Raw genomic sequence first — 15,505 nt, 5'->3', positions numbered from 1 at the left:
CAGCATTAGTCCATTGACTCTTAATAATCCTTATGCAATGAATTCTGAAGAATTCAATAATTTTGTAAGAATAACCACTGAACTCACCTGCAAAAGTACTCGGAGTTTAACCTTTCAGAACTATGTGGAGGAACGCCTAAATGCTATTGATTATAATGAATTTCTCAGAGCCTCCAATCAAGGGGAAAGACCCCGTTTTTACATTAGGTTGAAAAATCCTGAGCGTAAGAACACTAATGAACGTGGCTTGAAAGTTTGTTTGTTCAATGACAATTTATTTGAAGAAAAAGTAGTGAGCCCTGGAACAACGATAATAAAGTTTGCTCCTATGCTCAAAGTTATAGGATTCACAAATGACAACTGCTCTGAATGCGGAAAGCATCTCATTGATATAGGAGACAAAGGAAAAGAAGAGTCTGAAAATAAGCATCAAGTTGAAAACGGACTAACGCAAGCAAAAGAATTCGTAAAAAATGAAGGAATTGTCAAGTGTAAAAACTGTAATTTTCGAGTCTTTTGTTGTCAAGAATGTAAACTCAAAGCCATGCTTGATTGGCATGATCTAGAATGTGATTTCATTGCTCATATTCAGAAAGAATTGATAACTACCAACAATGGTATAAAAGTGGATACGGAGACAGATCAAGCCATCGAAAAGATCATCTTAATAATAATTACTACTTTCAGACTACTTATCAGTTTGGTAAGAAATGATGAGAAGTTGTTCGAAATAGTTATAAATATGAGTGATCACTTGAAACTATATCAAAAGTATGTTGAAAAGGGCGAGGTTGATAGTCCTGAACATGAAGCAATATTCAGGGAAACACAACATACTTTTGGTCCATTAATTGCATCTTACTTTGAAGAAAAAAAAACCAAATCAAACAGGCTCAAGTCAAACCAATTGAGCTTGGCCAAATAAGTAAAGATGGAATCTGTAGAGCCCTATTTTTAGTGTTTGTGAATGTTTCTTCAGTTATGGACCACTTCAACAATAATCTAGGCTTAATGTTTGACCCTATATTTTCGATGATAAATCATAGCTGTGATCCTAACTGTACCTTAATCTGGAGAGATGATGGTGAAATTTTAATCAAGTCTGTCAAACGGTTGAGAGCATCCAATGAGATTCTGTTGAACTATATACCCGTGCATCTGCCTAGAGAAATGAGAAAAAAAATGCTAAGAAACTCTTTTTTTTTTGATTGTGAATGCTTAAAATGCACTGTATCGGATAAAGATTATGACGCTATGCTACCAATAAACTGCTTGTTCTGTAATCATAACAATAGAGGTTTTGTTCTTGAAAATTTCGAGAAATTTGAAAGTGTGCCTGATATTGGTAAAAAGAAAATGTGTAACAACTGTGAAAATATCATCGATGTGGACGAGATATTTCAGAACTATCTGGATATTTTCAGATTTTTTAGATCCCTCAACAAAGAAGCTGAAAAACTTCAAGACTTCTGTAGCTGGACACTCGAATCTGAAAATGTTATGAATATGGATACTCAGACTTTTCGAAATGGTGTCAAACTTCTACAAAAAAGCTATGAAATAGTACCTCTCAAATCTTGGCCTATGATAACATTATTGAACGTAGTTAAAATTGGATTCCAATTCCGAGACCCTTTTGACATTAAAGTGCTACGAATGACTTATTTGACCAATTTTCTTACAGAAAATATGCTAGAAAGTGAGTACAGACTTAAGGTAGACATTGGTGCCTCATTGTACGATTTATCGGTAGTTTCAGCAGACTATTTATTTGACCAATACTTGAGATACAAGGAAGAATTGGATGAGGAAATATTAGATGCCGTCGGGAAAGGCTCGTTCTCGTTATGCATCTTGTCTTACAAACATTTGCAAGAACGCTTTAGCGACAGCAATGATAGCGAAAGTGAAAAATCAATGGAGAGATCCCAAAAAGATATGGTCCAGTTGGCGCTAGAGATACGAAGATTGCTAGAGCATTTTGAGCGTCGCAAAAGAGGAGAGAAGAACAGAAAAGGAAGCAAGGCTAGCAACAGGAACAATAGCACCGTTAGTTCTCAAAATAAAAACCTCGTCCTTCGTTCTACCGCTACAGCGGGAGCTGAAAACGGCAACTATTTTGACAATTACACGCAAAAGGTTTTCGAGGAGAGCATTATCAACTATGAAAGGTACATGGAGTGTGGCGCCGCAACTCAGTTCAAGCCAATTTTGCTGTCCTTAACAACACCAGACTACAAAACTTTCTCCCTCAAGGTCCCCAGAAGCCTCGGAAGTAAAAACGGTCTCGATAAAGGTGTTGGAAAGGGTTCAGGAACATGCGTCAAGACGGACCAGGAGCTTATCGGTGAAAGCAAAGTTGCCGGAAGTCCGAGCCCATTTGTGGCGCGGCCAACTTGGGTGGCGCAGCTCTGGAGTTGAGCTCAGTATTGCCGAGAAAAATCGCTCTGCACTCTCGTGGTGATCTCATTTTGCTCTGCTGTTATGTTTTTCTGTCTAAACCTATTCGGCTGAGCTTTGAGGAGTTTATGTAATGTGTAATATATGCCGTATTTTGCATTTGGGCTTCCACTTTTGTGAGATCCAATTGTCAGCTATACTGTCAAACGTCTGCAGATATTCTTTCGCTAGCACCTCTTCCCTGCAAGAGACCCAAAAGCTTTCCGTTGGCTAATCTATCCCCGTCCAATCCAATACTATCGTTTAATGGAGACAAGGCGGCTATGCTCGGAGTTTCAAGCGTACAGCGACCGCATGCAAAAGAGAAGCGTGATGTTGATCCAGCACAGACTTCTTTATTCCAATCAACTAGTTCACCCCTGGTATTATCAGAACCAGAGGCTGCAACGCTGTCAACGTCAACAAAGGCAGCAGCGGCGGTAGCAGCAACAACCTCCTCTCGGCCGCTGGATACTTACATCCTTGGCCATGACCCGACGCTCACACTGAATTCGTTTCCTACAATTTTAACAACAAAGACGCCGAGCTCTGCACCGAAAGTAAGCACGACGCCTTCTATTTCGGAAGACAGTCTGTTCCCGATTCTTGGAAAGAAGACAAAAACATCGACAAGTGAAAAATCACTAGTCACTGTGTACACCCAGTTGCATGCCACGGGAAGTCTTGTACCATCGATTGAATGGATCATTCCGACCATCACCACCAATAGTCTACCTTCTGGTTACTCAGCATTAAGCTCTTCAAATTCTTCGTCGCCGAGCTGTATTTATGCATCATGCCAGTCTCCCTATTCCTACAGTTCGCAACACACGAAGGGAAGTTTGAGCTCCAGCGATTTTTCGTCCAGCTTGGAAATCGTATCAACTTTTATAGATCCAATACTATCCAAGTCTTCCTCTTCCGCAACAAGATCAAAAAAACCAATGTTTTCTTCCAGACCAACAGATAGTTCATCACAGCCCTCGTTGAGCTATTTACACTCGCTTTTACCCACCACTACTCCGCCGACCACCTCCAGCTCATCCACCTCCAGCTCATCCTCCTCGTCCGAGGGAACGACCACAGTCACCCAATATCTGGAGGGATTGACATACACCCAAGTTTATATTGTTACTGACTCGAAACTCACGCTTACAACCTCCCTTCTAGCAACAACCAGCTTCTATGTTGACTCCATGAGCTCGACATTCTCACTTTCGCCTGCGGCCATAACTACAGATATAGCAGCTTTGAAGTCAAGACCGGATTTTGACACTATTTTTGAGAAGAAAATGAGTGGCGGTACTGTTGCAGGTATAGCGATTGGGTCCATTTTTGGTTTCTTACTCCTGCTCACATTTTTCTTAATCTTTCTCAAACGGAAGCGCCAAGGTGGAAAACCGTTGATGAGTTTATTTACCAAGGATACAGAGCTAGCAACTAGCAACCATTACGGCTCAGCCTACGTTCAAGATAACGATGATGATGATGTGTATGATGATCGGGATTACGACTGCTCGGAAGATCAAAGGGTTATTAATGCACCCCCCAGGATAATGGTAAATTCTCAACATATTCAGCCTAACGGTGGAGCAAGCATAAAGGCACCTCCAATACCCAGCAGATCTAATAAACCAGTTCTTCAGACCCCACCGATGCTATATGTAAACACTTTTCCGGTGGGTTCTCCAACTACTCTCTCACATCAAACACCAGTACATACTCCTATGGCCACCGAAACTCACAACGAAAACCAGAACGATGAGGAACAAGATTTGAGTTTGTTCGATATGAAAAGTACTCTCAGTGCGATCAATGCATCGAGTGAGGTGAACCATCATTTGATGCCGCCTATACCCCCAGCTAGGAAGAGCTTGAGCTCTAATAGAATTGACAAGCTGAATTATAAGGTTGATCAGATTACTCCTTCACCTTCCTCACAACTGCCTATTGATCGCACGATGGGTGTTTTATACGAGTCCCCTAATGAACAATGTATCTGGGATGAATTTGAAGGGGCCAAGAATTTGGGCCTCATGTGCAACGTTGGCCGTGATTCTCCGATTGACTCTGTTTTTGGCCCGTTTGAAGCAGACATGTCTAATTACGATCAAAAGAAACAACATTATTTGGAGCAGTTGAATGTGAATCTGGATATCGACAGTAATATTAAGAATAGTATACTAAACTCAACCAGGGTAAGATCCGGTAGTGGAGCCAAACGTTATGAATATTTAGCAAATAACGTTAATATCATCAAGCATGAGGTGCAGAGGGAGAGGTTGGCATCACCATTATCCATTAACAAGCCCGAAATAAAAGTTACGGGCGATGGCGATGAAGAAAAATTATTTCAAGGACTGGCCACGAATAACGACACCATTAGTCCCATATCTAGAAGCAATGTACCACCCCCTGTTCCGAAGCCGCGTAAGAATATCAATTCCATAAATTAGCTAGAAAAGCTAGCCAGTTGCATCCTTTTCACTATTTTCATTCGTTCAGTTTTCTCACATTGCATAAGGTATTCTTGATCTTTCTCCTCAATTTCGTTCTTATTTTACATATTGTTTTAAGTAGCCCCTTTATAGATTTTTTTCTTGACTGACTATTTCAGTTTATATAAATTAATGTACTTTTATTGTTAGCATATTCGATTGAGTAGGGTGATACAAAAGTTGTTGAATCAAGTATATAAATAACTGAAAAATATACCAACACAGAGAAAAAGTTGAAGCTTAAGACCGGAAGCTGGAAAGATATCTAAACCGAAGGAGCAAAAATTGAGAAAAATGAAAAGATAAAATAAACTAAAAAAGAAACACCAATGAAAAAAAGATAAGATTTAAGGAAGAATAACTGAAAGAATACCACGAATTACCCAAAAAGAAACAAAAAGAAATGAAAATGAAACAATGTGATGGTATGAAACCAAATGCAAACTCAACTGACACCACCAGGAACTTTATAAGTCTTCAACAAGTTTTTCTCAATAACGTATTTCCCCACCTTATACTTTTCAACGGGTTCGATGCTTGTGATGTATTTCCATCCGATAACGGTATCACATTGGACACAATAGATCGCCTTAACGCCATACTGGCCTGTTCTCATATGCTTCATCACCTCTTTAGCATCTTCACGGACATTGAGCACGTTTTTCACGAAATAGGCTTCTCCCTTGTTACCCCAGAAGTCCTTTGAGATGATGAGCGATGAGATGCAGATATCGCAGTAGCATGACTTGCACCTGTATATTATTGGGCGTTCGTGGGAGCGCATGGAGGAAGACCGATGTACGCCTGCAGAAACCATTGAGAATGGAGTGTTGCCGAAGCTTTGTTCGTCGTCGTCGTTGTCGTCGTCATCAACATCGCCGCCAGCAACGTCGTCGTCTTCTTCTTCATCGTCGTCGTCGTCGCCTTCTCCAAGCTGGCTGGGTATGTAGCTTGCTTCGTTCGCCCCGCTCCAGCGAATGCCCTCACCGTCATCTTCTTCTTCCTCGTCTCCATCATCCTCGTCCTCTTCATCCTCGTCCCCTTCTTCTTCTTCTTCTTCTCCTTCCTCCTCCTCTTCCTCCTCCTCATCATCGTCTTGTTCCAGGATGTTTCCGTGACCCACACTCAGCGTTTGCTTCTCATCCTCAAAGACATTGGAGTAGGAGGATGTCGCAGCAGACGAAAACGAGTCGGTCCTCGAAAATGGGTAGGACGAAAAGGACGGCCGGGGGGTGGAACCGTAGATGGAGGAGATCGACGAGCGGGTGACGCTGCGCCGTTTGCCCGACGTGTGGAAGCTGCCGTGGTTGTTGCTGTCGTAGCCGTTTTCAATCAAGTACGACGTCGGAACGGAGCTCCGACGCCACTGCGTATTGTGGTGGAAAGCGGAGCCCTTGTCTTCTCCGGGACTGGCATTTCTGGAAACGTCAAAGCTGTCGACACAGACTCTGCCCATTTCACCTCACGTGCTTTCTGTATTAATTCCCTGCTTCTAGCCAAACTGTACAAAGAATCAGATGCCTTTGAAACCTTTCACGATACTCTTTTTATGACCAGCACTGGTCCTTTTTCTAGTGTGTGGCGGTATAAATGCCCAGATAGATCACCAGATGACCCAAATAGCCAACAGCCAGAAACCAAACTATACACCAGCGTGCCAACGAATCCTACTGCTGTTCAGGCTCTCAATACAGGCTCCACACACCCTGACAAGGAGAACACACCTATTCCTGTGTGTACAAACCTTCATCCTGGCTGTTATACCGGTATAGGTGTTCCTACCCCATACTATGGGGCCCGACCATGGGCCCTATTATGCGGAGCCGAGACCCCGGAAGGGGGAGCCCGATAAGGAAATACAAGTGCTATCTCCACACGGTGCACGGATGGCTGTAAAAACTGTATCGACGCGTCGGTTTTGCGGCTCTGTTGGATTTTTCAGGTTTTTTGCAGCGACGGGGAACGAGAAAGAAGAAGGTGAGCAGAGGAAGAGAAGAGACAGGGGAAGGAAAGGGAGAAGGAAGAAGAAAGAAGAGGAAAGTGAAGGCAAAAAGGGCGTGACAGGCACAAGACAACGCAGCACAGCAACACAATGTCACTCGCAATAGCCCGTCTGGCTCACGTTCGCCCGTTGTCGTTCATGACGGCCCGGGTGACGTACCAGGCCATGAGATCGAGACAGACCGTCTGCCAGCGGTTCCTTGCGACGAGCACAGGGACGAAGCCGGGCGAGTCGCTGTTCAGCGACCTGACGTCGTCGGTGGACAAGGAGTCGAAGACGCTTGCGCAGAAGCAGGGGGCGGAGAGCGTTTCTGCGGGCGGCGACGGCGACGGCGACACGGACGCCAGTGCGATCCAGTACGTGGAGCCGGAGCAGGACCAGAAGTTGCAGGAGTTTTTGAATCCGAAGCCATACCTCACGGTGGACACGCTGCTCACGCCGTTGAAGAAGGAGATCTACGTGGCGAACGTGGCGAAAAACGGCTTTTTCAAGAACATGGACCTCGTGAAGCTGAAGGACGGGGCCTCGTACACGCTGAACTTGACGCAGCAGCAGATCGAGGCGCTCGAGCCCTCCGTGTACTTGAGGTCGTGGAGAATCAAGTCGTCGGTGAAGAAAACGAACATCGTGCTCAGAGCGTTGAAGGACCTGCCTGTGAAGAAGGCCATCACGCAGCTCCATTTCATGGAGAAGAAGGTGGCGAGAGAGCTTGTGGAGATGTTGGAGAGAGGTGTCAAGGACGCGGAGAAGATGAACTACAACCCGGACGACCTCTACATCTCCGAGTCGTGGGTGCACACCGACGGCCACTGGCTGAAGAGAGTCGACTGCAAGGGTAGAGGTAGAGCGGGTGTTTTCACCTTCAAGTGGGTCAGTGTCCGGTTCTTGCTCAAGACCAGCCAGACCACCAAGCGGTTGGCGCATCTCGCTGCAGAGAGAGACGCCAACAAGAAGGTCTTTTGCGCCGTGTCCAAGGGCAAGATCAGAGGAAACGCCCCAGGCTTCTATAGATGGTGATCTCCCCCTCGTGGGGGCAGAGACATTACGTGTAAATAAACAAAGAATAGTTATTTCTTTTGTCCTTGACGGAATAATAAATAATTCGTTATTTAGCTGCAGACGCTGAACTGGCCCCAGAGGGGTGAATAACAACGAGAGTCATCTGCATAAAAAACAGCCAGTCTTACTGGGTGGATTGATATGGATACAATGCTGAGGTGTCGGGATGGATCGATGGAGTGGAGTGGAGTGGTGCAGAGCGGCCGCACACGGCGGCGCCTTCAATCCTCGTAGCCCTGGACTGGCACCCTGGCTCTGTTTGGCACCGGGTAGCCGTCCAAAGGAAGTGGTTCAGCGTCTGCGTACAGGAACGTTCTTCTCAGCGGCGTCCCTGCAAACAGAAACACAGGCCCGAGAAACGCAATGAACCCGGAGAAGAAGAGATGTGGCTTGTTGTGTGCTTGGTAACGTAACCACTGCAGCACGCAAGACCAAAACACGGCGAACGCCAAGCTGATGTGTTAGTATATCCGTCTCTCACGGTGGGGGGTTTCTCTCTGCTCGCAAGCAGGACACGCACGTACTCTGACTGGTTCCTTGAAGTAGATAGGGTAGGACATCGCTGTAAGTTGTGCTGGCAAGTCTCTGTTGGTGTTCCCAGGGCTCTCTGTTGCTCCTCCGTGTGCTGCTGCTTCTCCTCTTCTTCCGTCGTCTCTTCCTCTTGGGCCTTTCTTCATGTTCTACCTCTCCAGCGCTCTCCTCGACCTCTGCGGCCCTCCCGGCTCGCTCCCCGCATTTCTGGGCCGATCGGCGGAAACGCCTTTTTTGCAGGTGCTCCAGGGCTTGAAGACGGAGGAGCAGGAGCAACAGAGGACGGGCGGGGGACAGCAGGGGCACGGGGGAGGGAGAGAGGGCGCAGCATCAGCAGCAGCCAGTAGCAAAAGAGATGCAGCAGCACGGTTCGAGACGGTACGGAGAAAGACGCAGCGGGAAGCACGACCGAGCGTCGCAGAGCGGCGCCAGACACACGAGAAGCGGCGGTGAAGGCGGAGGCAGACACAAGCACAGAGAACGGGACGGGAAGGGCCTGCAGTGGCAAGACGGCGGAGAAGGGGGCCAGAGGAAGCCGGCGGGTGTGTCGGCGGCGACGACGCCGATCCCCATCGACCTGCGGCCGTCGGGAGTCTTGACCAAGTACCTGCATCTGTCGGCAGGCCAGAAGGTGGCTCCGCACGACGCCAGGGCCAAGTATGCGCCGCCGGAGGACGCAGTGGTGCCGACGAAAGAGAACTGTGCGTTCCATCTCTTCAAGTACAACGAGGAGACGGACACGCAGGAGGAGGTGCCGCTGCTGAACTACAAGTCGTACTTTGTGTTTGGCCGGGACGCCGAGCTGGCGGACGTGGTGGTGGCCGACGACGAGGACGGCGACCTTGTCTCCAAGCAGCACGCGGTGCTGCAGTTCCGGAGGGGCCGGGACGCCACTGCGGACGCCGCCAGCGTACGCTGCTACTTGATGGACATCGGCTCCACGAACGGCACCTTCCTCAACGACGACAAGGCCGAGCTCCCGACCAAGCGGTACGTGCAGCTCAAGAACAACGACGTCTTCAAGCTCGGCGACTACGACAGTGTCCTCGAGTTCATGGTCGTCGAGGACCGGGCGTGACTGCCGGCGCCTCTGTCCGTGTCCGCCGTCCTAAGTATATATCCGTGGTCTACACCACCGTAACCTTTCCTAGTAGCCACGTATGTCCGTCCCCCGTATGCCCGCTCGCTGGCACCTCATAGCCCTTGGCCTCGTGTCGTGGCCATGTTTGTTCTCTTCGGGAAACAGGAGATGCTTTCCGTCTACCCGTGGCCTCGGCGTGGGGAAAATGCCCAACTCCGAGTCGTGCCACGAGGCCAGTATAAAACGGCATGTCTGTCCGTTCCGGCAGGCTCTGGCGTGGAGGAGTGTGGAATCGGGGCAATTGCAGAGACAGACAGGACCCCATCGCAGGCAAAGCTACATGGCCAGCGCTAGAACACAGAGAAAGATCGTCACAATGCTTGCAGCCAGATTAGGAGTGGAAAAACCGGTCATACAGGCACCCATGGCAGGTGTGTCCAGCGTCGACCTGGCCTCCCAGGTGACCAACAGCGGCGGCATTGGCTCTCTTCCGCTGTCCTCGATAAATTTGAAGAACAACTGGGGCTCGTTTGTTCAAACGATGCAGGATTACCGGAGTAAACTGTCCGCCAACCGGCCAGGGTCCCGGCTTCCGGTGAACCTGAACTTCTTCTGCCATGACATCTACTCGCCGCCTTCGAAGGAGCAGATCTCCAATTGGTGCAGATTGTATCAGTCAGTGGTGCCTCCGGTCGTCTCGGACTGGAGCTCCGTGAGCAGCTTCTCCAACGGGAACGTTTCGTTTAAAACCTGGGAGTTGCAGGAGAATAAGGAGGTGTTGGACACTATGTTTGATTTCTGGCACCAAAACAAGGAGCTAGTTCCGGAGATCGTCAGCTTTCATTTTGGGTACCCCTCTGTGGAGACCATTCGGAAGCTCCAGGAACTGGGCACGCTTGTCTTTGTCACAGCAACTTCGCTAGAAGAAGTCAAGGTGCTGCTCTCGTTGGACATCGACGGGCTTGTACTTCAGGGAGATGAAGCAGGGGGGCATCGGGGGGATTTCCTGCCAACTGAGAATGAAAACCTGAGCACCTTTGCTCTTTTCGAGATTGTCCAGAGTTATTTGGACTCCCAAGGTTTAAAAGATAACATATACGTCGTCCCGGCCGGCGGAATCATGGACTCGACAGCTGTCTTGAAGTACATAAAGTCTGGAGCATCCGCAGTTCAGATGGGCACAGCCTTTCTTGCCACAGAGGGCTCGGTTGCCAAGCCGTACTTTGAGAAGCTGGTTAGGAAACAAGACAAAAACAGAGATACGTTGCCAAAAACCATCATGACTTCCCTTGTCTCTGGCAAACCAGCTAGAACTGTGGTCACTCCTTTTATTTCCACCTTGGTCTCAAAGTATAACGGGTTGAGCCAGCAAAGCAAAAACTTGCCTGACTACGGGTTCAGATACAAGGCTTACAAAGACTTAAGTCAGAAGCTCAAGGGGAAGATAGACATGGATATCGGCTTCCACTTGGCTGGAAGCAACTACAAGAAAATGAACATTAACAGTAATGTGGGTGAAATCCTCTCAGCAGTTACGGAAGATTTATAATGTATCCTACTGCCCAAAAAAATCTAGAGTACGATGTATATGCTTTCTGAACAAGAATCTTATACAGTTTACCCACATGTTAAAATTGCGATAGTTGATTTATCACACCTTCGTTGAATACTTCAAGCCATCGTTGATTAACAGAACGTAACGCCAAATGAGCACCACCTCTCGTAGTACTGATCACATTCATGGCAAATAAACTCAACACCCCAGACCTGCACGGCTGATCAAAATATGCATTGAGAAATGCATTGTTAGTGTCTTTCAAATTTCCTAGGTTTGACACAAGTAACGTACCGATCATCGAATCATCATAGCACTTCTTTCGATATTCTAGAAATAGTTTAGGATCGACCCAACTTACTAGTCCCAAGTCTCGCTGAGAGTCCTTCATTCTACCATGAATATAATCGTTGACATATTTGACAAAATTCCAGTTGATCTTACCGTTATGGCACATTTTATCAACAGGAGGAAGTTCCATGTTTAAATCACCTAAATAAAGGCCAAAATCTGTCTTGATATCCGGACTGCCATGCATCTTGACCCTGTTCATGTCAATTTTGGATCTTGAATTGACGGGTATCACAACCATAGTATCTTTTTCTTTTCCTGTGATTTTAGAGATCGACAATAAGGACATCACTACAAGGAGTGAGGTCAACTTTACATTGTATTTACGACAATCACAGATGAGTTGCTGTAGTTTTGTGTTCGAAATATGCACAAGTTTACAACGGTCCCTATTTTTCTCAATGTTGTTGTGAGTTTTGTTCGTCTCAGGACCGTCCTCATTATAAGACATCATTTTTCTAGAAAGTACAATGGTGTTGTAGGTTTTCGATTTGGATATGCTGGCATCATCAATAAAGTAGTATTTGACAATATCAGACAAGCTCTTTGGAAAGCAGATTAACATGAGAGCATACAAGAGGTAAAAACGGGGAACTGAATAGTCTATTAGGTCTGACGGTTTCGGTGGAAGTTGGAAGTCGTTGTCAACTTTGGTGATATCAAAGAGAATTGAGGCTTCAGCGTCAAAATTCTCAGCCTTTTCGCTGACTTCGATAGCATGGGAAAACAATTTATGAAAGTTCAGACCCGAGGAGCCATCAAATAGTAGGTGATCACTGTAGTAAATCAATGTCTTTTTGTTAAGTAGAATCAACGACCATAGAGGCTTTGACGTCCCATACTCGAAATGTACGTCTTGCAACTGGTTAAATACATCTCCAACGGTCACATTCTCGTCATTGATAATTTCTAAAACATCCGAAAGTCTGTAAGAGTCCATCAAACCAAGAGTGTAGGGGAATTCAAAAAAGGTGCACCCTTTTTTGGGGTATGCGTTCATTGAAAGGCTTGTATGTTGCGAAACCATCAATGAAAGAGCTTGGAATACGGAACCAGTGTCAAGCTCCTCCATATACTCCACCGCAACTCTAAAATTTGAGTACATGTTGAGCTTGTTCCTCCAAAAGTAATACTTTTCGAAGGGTGTAAACTCTCTAGTATAAGTTTGTTGTTGCATCCTTTGTTTTTGATTGCTTGAAGTGCGTTTTAAGGAAATGCATCTTCAGAAAAAAACAAATGGCTTCGAAGCACCTCACATAGCTACATGAATTCAACAACTTCAAGAACTACAATAGTGACAGTAACGTCAAAGAAAGAAATAATGTCAACATTACCAACATCGTCAACACCTCTGACACCAACGTGCAACGTCCCTTCTTGTCCATCTCACATTTGTCCCAATTCATGTTACCCCCGCACAGCCCGGAAATCAGTCAACGTGGCAAGCCAATTTCATTCAGCTCTTCTTTTCTATTTCATTCAGTGAACAACTGAAACAGTTCGACCAATCGAATCACTTGGTCAGCAATCCTGCTTCAGCCAGTAAGCTTGTCAGTTCCCTTCATCTTACCTGAGCCGACTTCCATCTTGGCACTTTTCGATCCAAACTGGACTGCCCTTTTAGGTTCTTGTGCGACGAAATCCAACCCCATTTTGTGCTCTGCTAGACGTCGTAGTATGAGTTTCCTTGTGATTTCTCCCGTATCCGCGTTATAGTTGAGCTTCCAATTAAGTGGTACATTTCCTTCTGTAGTCACCCAATTCATGAAGTCCTCATCCAAGAAGGGATACCTAACTTCCTTGCCCCAGCAGCAAATGACTTTATCGTCTCTGGTGAGGTTTCTCTCCCATAATCTGTCTAGATCACACTGTAGTTCGTCTCTTAGTTCTGCATTCAGTAGTGTCAAATTGTAATCAGAAAAGTCCGTTGCAGGTTTGTTTTTTAACCGTCTCTTTGTTTGATTGCTCACCCCGGTAAAAATTCTTTCGTGTCTCGTATATCCGCCAAACAATTCATCGGCTCCTAGTCCACTAAGAAGTACTTTACAATTGCTGGATACCTCATTGCTTCCCTTGCCACTGGCAGCAAAATAAAATGCTATAGCTATGGAAAGATCCATTTCTGTGTCGTTTGGATATATCAAATTCACCACACGTTCTCTTGCAGCAAAGTACTCTTCGTATGGTACATCGACCTTGACTAGCTTGAAAAAGACGCCTTTTTCCTTGTTATATTTGAGGTTCAACTGCTCGCAATTCTTAATGGCTAACTTACGATCAGGAGTCTCATCGTATGTTAAGTTGGCTCTTGGGTTACTGAATGATACATTCAATAAATCAATAGTAGTATCTTTTTCGCAGATCTCTCCACAGAGACCTGCAATAAGTGTACAGTCAATTCCGCCACTAAATAAAATCGCAAACTTTGATTCGGTCATGTCTTCAAGTAGTGGAAAGATTGTAGAGATACGTTTGTAAACAGAGTGGCCAAGCTGTCTGTGTATCTTACTGATGATGTCAGTTTCATTAACATTCATATTGATGTTGTTCAAAACTTTGTAGGCACTCGGTAAAAACTTGTTTTCTTCACTTGAGATACGGTCCATTACTTTAGTTTTCATATCAAAGCAATACACTGTTGCACGTTTGCATTCAAAAAAGTTTTCCTTCTCTTTATTAGTCCATGGTGGACAACTGCTGATATAGAGCTCACCTAGAGTATCAATTGAGAAACACAAAGATTTTCTTCCGGTAACATCTTTTCCAAAATAAATCTTGTTCTCTGCCCTATCAATTATGGAATATGCAAACTCTCCCTTTAAATGTCCTATGGTTTTTATCACATCACCCTCGTAATCATTAATGAGCTTCCCGAGCAAATACTCCACGTCGTTCATATGGCTCGATATTTCATCATTATAAAGCTCGCCATTAAACTGCAAAGTGAATCTTCCGTTACTGAGAGGTTGTTCAGCCAGAGGTTGACGAAGGGAAAGTACTGAAGAATATACTTCTATTTTTTCTTCGGGAAAGAGTCTGTACTTCTCAAAATCCCCCCCTCTTTCTCGAATGATCGGTATTAAAGATTTGAAAAGTCTGTCAGCGCCGTACTCATTACTTTCTTTGCTGATTCCATTGACACTATAGTGAAGTAGAATTCCACACATCACAAAGGTAAACCAGTCTGTCAGTAAAAACAGTTATATAAAGTATAGATGCATTCAAGTGCTAGAGGCAATGTAGTCTGGGTTGAAAAATTTCAGACTTCTGAAATATTAGTTAACTTATCACCAATCCGTTAGGTACAAAAATAGATTACGTAAATTATGTACTTGAAAGCTCATTAGCTTACATGATATCCGAAACCCGCGGAGATCAATTATTATAAAAAGTACTTCTTGTTTTAAGTAATTCAAGATAACACATAAAGCATGTCAAATCAGGCCTATGTCTCAAGAGACGACCTTGTCAAAAATCGAGATGAGTCTTGGAAAAAATCCAAAATCCAAATGAGAATTGTAGTTGAAAAAACCGAAAATCATCAAGCAAATGGAAAAAAATGAATGATATACTAAGAAAAAAATTGTTTATCTCATGAAGAAACGGCTATAAGAATAGTCGCATGAGCGTAAGGCTCACTGCAATCATCCACGTCTACCAAAATTAGTACTATCTGTAAAAAAGAAATTTTGATGATGAGAATTATCATTCTGAGAAGCCTAAAACTGTTCGAAGACGGATCCACTAAAGACACAAAGTTTGGTTTTTGACGTAAGCGATGTAAATGTTCCTTCTGTGATCGTCGAAAGGCTGTTTTCGAAGCAAAGAATCAAAACAATAGTAAAACATACCATTATACACGGTTCGGAGTATATACAATGGTTTTTAATGAAAGTATAATCACGAAGAAGTTATCTGCGTAAACGAGCAGGAAAAGGGCTTGATAATAAACAAATGATTTCAAACAGCCAATGAAACAATTCCAAAAA

General features: G+C 45.0%; 9 protein-coding genes across 9 annotated transcripts; 6 read left to right on the top strand and 3 right to left on the bottom strand.

Moving 5' to 3' along the window:
• Positions 1–37: 37 nt before the first annotated feature.
• PICMEDRAFT_178910 (hypothetical protein) lies at positions 38–925 on the top strand (the record flags this gene model as incomplete). Its single annotated transcript, XM_019161795.1, has 1 exon — positions 38–925. The coding sequence occupies one exon, from the start codon at positions 38–40 to the stop codon at positions 923–925; it is 888 nt and encodes a 295-aa protein (XP_019016121.1).
• Positions 685–2,572, top strand: PICMEDRAFT_158232 (hypothetical protein). Its single transcript, XM_019160981.1, has one exon. It carries the CDS (start codon positions 982–984, stop codon positions 2,419–2,421), a length of 1,440 nt encoding a protein of 479 aa, XP_019016120.1. The 5' UTR covers positions 685–981; the 3' UTR covers positions 2,422–2,572.
• Positions 2,573–2,723: 151 nt separating this feature from the next.
• On the top strand, positions 2,724–4,895 carry PICMEDRAFT_12757 (hypothetical protein; the record flags this gene model as incomplete). Its single annotated transcript, XM_019159966.1, has 1 exon — positions 2,724–4,895. The coding sequence occupies one exon, from the start codon at positions 2,724–2,726 to the stop codon at positions 4,893–4,895; it is 2,172 nt and encodes a 723-aa protein (XP_019016119.1).
• Positions 4,896–5,084: 189 nt separating this feature from the next.
• Positions 5,085–6,664, bottom strand: PICMEDRAFT_17513 (hypothetical protein). Its single transcript, XM_019161628.1, has one exon. The coding sequence runs from the start codon at positions 6,391–6,393 to the stop codon at positions 5,383–5,385; it is 1,011 nt and encodes a 336-aa protein (XP_019016118.1). The 5' UTR covers positions 6,394–6,664; the 3' UTR covers positions 5,085–5,382.
• Positions 6,665–7,308: 644 nt separating this feature from the next.
• PICMEDRAFT_28041 (hypothetical protein) lies at positions 7,309–7,953 on the top strand (the record flags this gene model as incomplete). Its single annotated transcript, XM_019162529.1, has 1 exon — positions 7,309–7,953. A coding segment is annotated over one exon (645 nt), but the record flags the coding sequence as incomplete, so codon positions are not given.
• An 871-nt stretch (positions 7,954–8,824) lies between these two features.
• Positions 8,825–9,677, top strand: PICMEDRAFT_17508 (hypothetical protein). The gene has a single exon (XM_019161627.1). The coding sequence runs from the start codon at positions 8,885–8,887 to the stop codon at positions 9,605–9,607; it is 723 nt and encodes a 240-aa protein (XP_019016116.1). The 5' UTR covers positions 8,825–8,884; the 3' UTR covers positions 9,608–9,677.
• A 309-nt stretch (positions 9,678–9,986) lies between these two features.
• PICMEDRAFT_73802 (hypothetical protein) lies at positions 9,987–11,159 on the top strand (the record flags this gene model as incomplete). The annotated part of the gene is made up of 1 exon (XM_019164593.1): positions 9,987–11,159. One exon carries the CDS (start codon positions 9,987–9,989, stop codon positions 11,157–11,159), a length of 1,173 nt encoding a protein of 390 aa, XP_019016115.1.
• Positions 11,123–12,954, bottom strand: PICMEDRAFT_17506 (hypothetical protein). The gene has a single exon (XM_019161626.1). It carries the CDS (start codon positions 12,691–12,693, stop codon positions 11,239–11,241), a length of 1,455 nt encoding a protein of 484 aa, XP_019016114.1. The 5' UTR covers positions 12,694–12,954; the 3' UTR covers positions 11,123–11,238.
• Positions 12,955–13,051: 97 nt separating this feature from the next.
• Positions 13,052–14,683, bottom strand: PICMEDRAFT_73800 (hypothetical protein; the record flags this gene model as incomplete). Its single annotated transcript, XM_019164592.1, has 1 exon — positions 13,052–14,683. The coding sequence occupies one exon, from the start codon at positions 14,681–14,683 to the stop codon at positions 13,052–13,054; it is 1,632 nt and encodes a 543-aa protein (XP_019016113.1).
• Positions 14,684–15,505: the final 822 nt, after the last annotated feature.

The sequence above is a fragment of the Pichia membranifaciens genome (assembly GCF_001661235.1).
Source record: "Pichia membranifaciens NRRL Y-2026 unplaced genomic scaffold PICMEscaffold_5, whole genome shotgun sequence".
NCBI classification, from domain to species: domain Eukaryota; kingdom Fungi; phylum Ascomycota; class Pichiomycetes; order Pichiales; family Pichiaceae; genus Pichia; species Pichia membranifaciens.
The sequence above is the reverse complement of the archived record's forward strand: the minus strand, read 5'-3'. Positions and strand labels throughout refer to the sequence as shown.

Bases quoted from the DNA above. Each gene is read 5' to 3' on its own strand.
- PICMEDRAFT_158232 (XM_019160981.1), top strand. From the start codon at position 982: ATGGACCACTTCAACAATAATCTAGGCTTAATGTTTGACCCTATATTT.
- PICMEDRAFT_17513 (XM_019161628.1), bottom strand. From the start codon at position 6,393: ATGGGCAGAGTCTGTGTCGACAGCTTTGACGTTTCCAGAAATGCCAGT.
- PICMEDRAFT_17508 (XM_019161627.1), top strand. From the start codon at position 8,885: ATGCAGCAGCACGGTTCGAGACGGTACGGAGAAAGACGCAGCGGGAAG.
- PICMEDRAFT_17506 (XM_019161626.1), bottom strand. From the start codon at position 12,693: ATGCAACAACAAACTTATACTAGAGAGTTTACACCCTTCGAAAAGTAT.